This window comes from Sinocyclocheilus rhinocerous, unplaced genomic scaffold (genome assembly GCF_001515625.1).
Source record: "Sinocyclocheilus rhinocerous isolate Xijiao unplaced genomic scaffold, SAMN03320098_v1.1 scaffold988, whole genome shotgun sequence".
NCBI classification, from domain to species: Eukaryota; Metazoa; Chordata; class Actinopteri; order Cypriniformes; family Cyprinidae; genus Sinocyclocheilus; species Sinocyclocheilus rhinocerous.
In genome coordinates, this window is record NW_015650363.1 from 1,661,605 (window position 1) to 1,668,414 (window position 6,810).

The 6,810-nt window shown below is 37.4% G+C and overlaps 2 protein-coding genes across 2 annotated transcripts in view; both read left to right on the forward strand.

Moving 5' to 3' along the window:
• Window positions 1-1,418, forward strand: part of ptgesl (prostaglandin E synthase 2-like) — a 4,006-nt gene extending 2,588 nt beyond the window's left edge. The window contains exon 7 of the mRNA XM_016516964.1: window positions 383-1,418. Coding sequence (XP_016372450.1) covers window positions 383-502 — 120 coding nt within the window. The 3' untranslated portion in view covers window positions 503-1,418. The remainder of the gene's footprint in view (window positions 1-382) is intronic.
• A 314-nt stretch (window positions 1,419-1,732) lies between these two features.
• The window catches only part of LOC107711886 (outer dense fiber protein 2-like), an 8,667-nt gene continuing 3,589 nt past the window's right edge, over window positions 1,733-6,810 (forward strand). Inside the window, exons 1-12 of the mRNA XM_016516965.1 lie at window positions 1,733-1,844; window positions 2,108-2,235; window positions 2,435-2,536; window positions 2,649-2,801; window positions 2,883-3,070; window positions 3,158-3,287; window positions 3,370-3,501; window positions 3,635-3,709; window positions 4,845-4,916; window positions 5,090-5,206; window positions 5,295-5,480; window positions 5,756-5,865. Coding sequence (XP_016372451.1) covers window positions 2,140-2,235; window positions 2,435-2,536; window positions 2,649-2,801; window positions 2,883-3,070; window positions 3,158-3,287; window positions 3,370-3,501; window positions 3,635-3,709; window positions 4,845-4,916; window positions 5,090-5,206; window positions 5,295-5,480; window positions 5,756-5,865 — 1,361 coding nt within the window. The 5' untranslated portion in view covers window positions 1,733-1,844; window positions 2,108-2,139. The remainder of the gene's footprint in view (window positions 1,845-2,107; window positions 2,236-2,434; window positions 2,537-2,648; window positions 2,802-2,882; window positions 3,071-3,157; window positions 3,288-3,369; window positions 3,502-3,634; window positions 3,710-4,844; window positions 4,917-5,089; window positions 5,207-5,294; window positions 5,481-5,755; window positions 5,866-6,810) is intronic.

Here is a 6,810-nt window from a genome sequence, read left to right on the forward strand (position 1 = left end):
GCATTCTGGGTAAAGCACCACAAATGGCTGCCCAATGCTCCGGGTGTGTGTTCACGGTGTGTGTGTGTTCACTGCTGTGTGTGTGCACTTTGGATGGGATAAATGCACAGCACTAATTCCGAGTATGGGTCACCATACTTGGCCACATGTCACTCACTTCACTAAATATTATTACAATTTAAATTTTTTGTTTTAATATATTTAAAATTTAATTTATTCTTTTGATGACTAAGCTGAATTTTCAGCAGCCATTATTCAGCACCCAAAGTTGAAAAAGTTGTGCTGCCTAATATTTTTTTTTGTGTTTATGTTAATAAACATATGTTTAATTATCTGTGGTATGGTGGAAAATACCTTCTTATACCTTGTGTTTTCAACTCAGGCCGTGTTTGGTGTTCTGAGGGTTATGGAAGGCCTTCAGGCATTTGATGATATGATGGAAAATACCCAGGTGAAGAACTGGTACCGACGTGTGCAGAAGGCCACACAAGGAGTGTCATAAAATCAAAGCTTCTGTCATCGCTGCACCAACTTGAAGCACTTGATACCACAGCACATCTTTAAAAAACAAACTTGATGCCATCTAATGGTAGTCTACTGGTTTTGCAAATCTTAAAAGACTTAACTTTTGTCCAGCAATTGAACTGGCTTTGCTTGGACCGTAACCATGGAGCTAAGAATTTAATTAGAAGAGATAAAAGAAAAAAAAACATGCCCAAATACCATAGAATGCCCCCCCCCATGATTTGTTTTACTACTAAACGGAATTTATGTATTTCTCTCATAGTGTTTTCTTTTACTTTGTGAAGCAAAGCGCAACCTGAACCAAATGCTATTTAAAGTAAAACAACCTCATATAATCTGTAGAGATTGTGAATGGGTTTTAGGATTGTTCTGAAATCATCCAATTTTTTCCCATCTTTGTGAACTAGCTTGAAGCTTGAAATCAGGTTATCTACAAATTTATAATCTAGTGATTTAGTCTTTTTTCAACAAATGAATTATTTATTTTTTACACCAGTTACTGTTTCTTGTTGTTTTGAATTTTTTTTTGTTCCTTTTGTAATATTGAAGTGCTGCCGCCCTCATCATGTGGTGTTCAGGTTATGAGCTCAGCCCTGATAGATCATGTAGATGCTTACATCTACCTCAGTTTTTTGGCTTACTGTTCTCTGTTCATAAATGTCCAATCTGAGGCTTGAAGCTGTGGTTTACTGAATGTTCATATTAATGTGTTTCATCCTTGGGTTCTCAAGGGGTTTAACTTAAAATGTGATCTTACTGAGTAATGGTTATGTGAAAGTTGCTTTGGACATTTGGAGCGTCCAGTTAACGAATAACTTTTGCCTATGCATCATCTTTTGATGACAAAAGTGATAAATATTTGTCAATGAAATAAATTAAAAATCTCAAGCAGATGGTTGTCAGCTGGTTAGTCTGTCATGCATTTTTCGAAATGAAGCTAACGCATGTCAGGTAAGACACTCCTACAAATTAAAATACACACTGTTCATTCTAATGGCACCACATCAGACTGTGTATAAAATGGCAAGTTATGAGAAAATTTCATGGACAGGCTAAAAACTGAGGTGCCGGTACATGGTAACGCGTCGTTGGCATAGAAACCCAATAAGCTTCCGTTCAAGTTCATTGGGCGTTAAACACTCCTCAATTCTTTGTCGCTTAAGTTTCGAACCAGCCAATCAGATTCAAATCAGAACGTTGAAGGCGGGACTTAGAGCGTCAGACGCGTCTCCGATTGGCGGCTATTGTCCATGCGAAAGTCTACCGGGTCTTGCAAACAACATTACACAGGGGACGCAACGTTGCATACTTGTATTAAGGTTAGTGGTATTTTTATTCATATCGCATTAATCGTTTAAAGTACATAAAATTTCATCGATCAGGATTATTTAACTGACCGTATAAATATGATGTGAATAAACAGAGAAAAGGATTAGTAAAACAAACACAGACTTGACTGAGGACAAATAGTCTTTGTTTAAAAGATATAAGCTAACGTTACATGCATGATTAATAACACTTCTGTTTTATTTTTCTTTCACTTTTATGATACACTTCTTGTGAACTTTTTCATATTCTTAAGACAAATAAAGATCGCCCAACTGAATCAAAGGGATGAAAACACGGTCGTCTTCTCCACCCGTCCATGTTCATGTCTCAGACTCAACATCTGTGCATGTCCACCTAAAGAAGAGTCCACAGAAAAGCCAGGTCAGAATAGATGCCATTTACCATTCCAATTTATACGGATAGTTCACCTTCAGTTGCTGGTCCCCATTGACTTGCATAGTATGGAGAGAAAAAAAACACTTTGATGGGGATCAGCAACTGAAGGTGAACTATCCCTTTAAATCAACCTCGTTTGATTTACTGAGACCGTGAAATCACTCATCACAACTCTTATGTTCAGCAGGGTAAAGTGAGCAATTTACGATCAACTGCTAGTGTAAAGGTCCGAGCTCCCTGGGTTCCTCCTGGAAAGGCATCAAGACGAAGAGAATACAAATGGGAGGTTTGTTTACTCCTATTCTCCCTTATTAACCAGCACAAGTAATTTATAAGGAGTCATTTTTTTTTATTGTGACTATGAATGACTGTACTGTAATAACAAAAATTCCCATCAGGGGGCTACTCGTTGCTTGGAGATCACCCCTTCCTCTTCTCCTCTGCGGCTCACTGACCTGTCCAGTGAAGAGGACGATGCGAGAGGCGTAATTGGCAAATATGAGAGAAAAATTGAAAGTCTAATGTCAGAGGTTGACTGTATAAAAAATGAGGTATGGATTGTAAATAATCATGACTATAAGATGGATTCACGTCGAACAACATTGTGGATTTGAATGTTAAAATCTTCACAGGTACGGTTACGGCAGACAGAGGACCACTTAAAGCACCAGTCACAGCAGTCGAGTGCCTGTCGGCATTTGATTGATCAGCATGAGGAAAGACTCGAAGAAGCCAGTAAGGACTTGAGGAGGTCAAAGCGCGAGAATGCTGATCTACGTAGCACTGTAGATGGGACGCAGGCGGAGTCTGGACATATGAGGTATAGTTCTTTCAGATTTATTTGACACATGAGTTTTTTTTTTTGGTTGTGGCCTAAATGCTTAAAATGTATGATTTATGTGGGCAGATCAGAAATAGGACCTCCATATCAGGAGATGGAAACTTTGCTGAGGAAACTGGTGGAAGCTGAGATAGACGGCCAGGCTGTAGCCAAAAAAGTGACAGCTCTGAGGGAAACCGTAGGCAAACTTAAGAAGGTAAGAAGGTTGCCAAACTCCAAACTTTGCAATTACCTCTGAAATCCTTTCTCTTGAAAAAAAAAACACTTTGTGTATTCAGGACAAAAAACAGTCAAAGACACACTCTGATCAGTTGGGTCGTCAACAGGAGCTACTAGAGCAAAAGTTAGACACGTTTGTGGAGACAAATCGCACTCTCAGACGGCTTTTGAGGGAACAGCATGGACGGGAGGTACAAAAAAAACTTCCGTTAAACTAAATTTGTGTCATATTTGGGTTGGCTGTTGGTTCTGCAGTATTGTGTATATGCACTTTTTTTGTAAACAAAAAAAAAAAGTTTGTTTCGTCTGACCCTTTCACCACAGACAGATGCACTGAGGTTGTCTGATGAGAGGGAGATGCTAATGAGAAAACTAGCTGATTCTGAGGCTGAGAAAAGGGTTTGTAAACTAACACCAACATTTTTTGCTCTCTTTCTCTCTCTCTCTCTCTCGCTATATACAGTGTGTATATATATATAATATATATATATATATATACAAACACATTGTTATATTGTCATTTATATTTAGTCATAGGCAGATTTGCAATATCTTTAGTTGATTGGAACTTCTTAATTATTGCCCTGAAGGTGGAAATGGGGATTTTCAATGCTTTAGCTATTTTCTTACAGCCACTTTCTATTTTGTGAAGCTCAACAACCTTGTTCTGCACATCAGAACTGTATTCTTTGGTTTTACTCTTTGTGATGTATGATTAAGGCAATTTGGCCTTTGTGTTCCTCATATTTATAATCCCATGGAACAGGCAGTCATGGCTGAACAATATCATGCTCCTAGTCACCCTGGTGTGCAAAAAAAATTGAAATATGAATGGGTTATATACTTCTAGTGGTGTCAATAATTGAGGCCAACATGCATTGGAGAAAAACATTTATTTCATAATGTGAGTTCCCCCCACTATCAATTGTTTTACTTCTATGATAGGTTAGAATTTTATGATTTTTTTTTTTTGAATGAAAGATTTGCAGATTTATTTTCACAGATGCCTTTGCTCATATTTAACAAGGGTGCCAATATTAGTGGAGGGCACTGTATATAATAATGTTGTGAGCTCGATACACATACATTTTATTCAAAAAGTATGCGTTACATTGATCTAAAGTGGCAGTAAAGACTTATTTTACAAAACAAAATGTCTATTTGTAAAAATAAATGCTGAACTTTTTATTCATCACAGAATCCTGAAAAACATTGTTTCAGGGTTTCTAGAAAAACCATTAAGCAGCACAACAGTTTTCAACATTGATAATAATTAAAAATGTTTTTCAGGCACCAAATCGGTTGTCACAGGAAAAAAATTTATATTTTAGAATACATTAAAACAGAAAACAGTTATTTTAAATGGTTATAATATGTCACAATATTTCTGTTTTTACAGTATTTTTGATCAAATAAATGCAGCCTTAATGAACAAATGAGAGTTTTTAAAAACTTCATTTTAAAGACTTTAAATTTTTTCTTAAGCCATTTAGAAATACTTTGTTGATAGTATTATAGTAACGTTCTCTTTTAGAAACTTGAGACTAAACTCAACAACAGAGAAAGAGCGGCCAATCAGATGGCTGAGAATTTGGAAAATGAAAAGGTAATAATTATATCTCACTAATTCTCTTATTTTTCTATTCATTTGTGTAACATTCCTCTATGACATGTTTTAATACCTCTTCTGCATTTCTAAATACTTGCATATAGTGAATTTGCATCAGACCTGTGTTGCAGGTGATTTTTATAGAAGGTGTTTTGTTATTGTCATCACAGGAGCATCTGAGGACTGCAGGAGAGCTGTCAAAGGTTCTTGAATCCACCCGCAGTCGCTTGCAGAATCAGCTGCACAAGAAAGAAGCTGAAAATAATCGGCTGGAGGCTCAGATTCAAGTAACCCTACTTGGATTTTTACCTTAGTCGTGGTTTTCATTGACGTAAAGTGGAACATCATGTAAGTATGTACTGTACTGTGGCACAGAGGCTGGAAGGGACACTGCAGCATCAACAGGAGGAGGTGCAAGGCCTGCTGGAGCAGATGAGAGAGTTGAAGCAGCACTGTGAAGGAGACAGAGACGTCCACAAACAGACCTTGGAGGACCAGAGGAAACAGGCTGAACAAAGTGTGAATACAGCTGCACAGCTCTCTGCACAACTCCTGGACAAGGTACTGTACAGAAGAACAATAAATGAACTGTGCTACAGGGTTTCATAAAATTCATAGAAAGATTCTGTAGACCTTCGTGGTTTACAAAGTGCTAATTGCTTAAATAATTCTCCAAAAGTCCTTTATTTTAATATGGCACTGCTGGCTCATGTATTCACTTAACTGGACATTGTCTCACATTTTACAGTTTGTTTGAAAGACTGATTTTTATGCAGTTGGCCAGTATGAACCAAGCGGTGCAAACTCTGACTGGTGTGTTTCTGTCATCTCTTCAGGAAGCTCAGTTAGCAGAGGCTCTCTCCACTGCTGAGGAGCTTCGGCAGCGTTACTCCAAACAGAACAGAGAGAAAAACCAGCTGGAGTTGGAGATCATTACCTTAAATAAGTCAGAGACTCTTTCTTCATTTGCTTTAAGTGTTCACTGAAGCTCAGCCAAACATGTTTTTTTTACCCAGTACTCATTACCACCTTGAGCATTTTACTCAATTTACTTTATCCATATTATCTTTATCTTTACTTCATCCATTCATTCTTTTTAGCATAATATATTACATTTTACCATATTACATTAAAATACATTTAAACAATGATCTTTAAGATGATAATTTTTATTACAGTTTAAAATAACTTTAAAATGTCATTTATTCTTGTGACGGCAATGCTGAGTTTTCAGCAGCCATTACTCCAGTCTTCAGTGTCTCATGATCCTTCAGAAATCATTATAATATGTTGATTTTGTGTTCAAGAAACATTTCAGATTCAATGTTAAACAGTGCTGCTTAAAGGGTTAGTTCACCCAAAAATGAAAATTCGGTCATTAATTACTCACCCTCATGTCGTTTCAAACCCGTAAGACCTTCGTTCATCTTCGGAACACAAATTAAGATATTTTGGATGGAATCTGAGAGCTGTCTGACCCGGCATAGACAGCAACCCAACTGAAATATTCCCAAGTCCAGAAACGTAGCAAGGAGATCTGTAAAATAATCCACGTGACATCAGTGGTTCATCCGCAAATATACGAAGCTACGAGAATACTTTTTGTGCACATAAGAAAAAAAAATAACAACGACTTTATTCAACAATTCGTCTTGCTGTTTACGTCCAGCGGATACTCTCCAAAATGGCGCTACAGGGTGATGCGGAGGAGATGAATTGTTGAATATAGTCGTTTTTTTTTTCTTTTGCGCACAAAAAGTATTCTTGTCGCTTCGTAAAATTACGGTTGAACCGCTGATGTCACATGGATTATTTTACAGACCTCCTTGCTACGTTTATGGACTTGGGAACATTTCAGTTGCGTTGCTGTCTATGCAGGGTCAGACAGCTC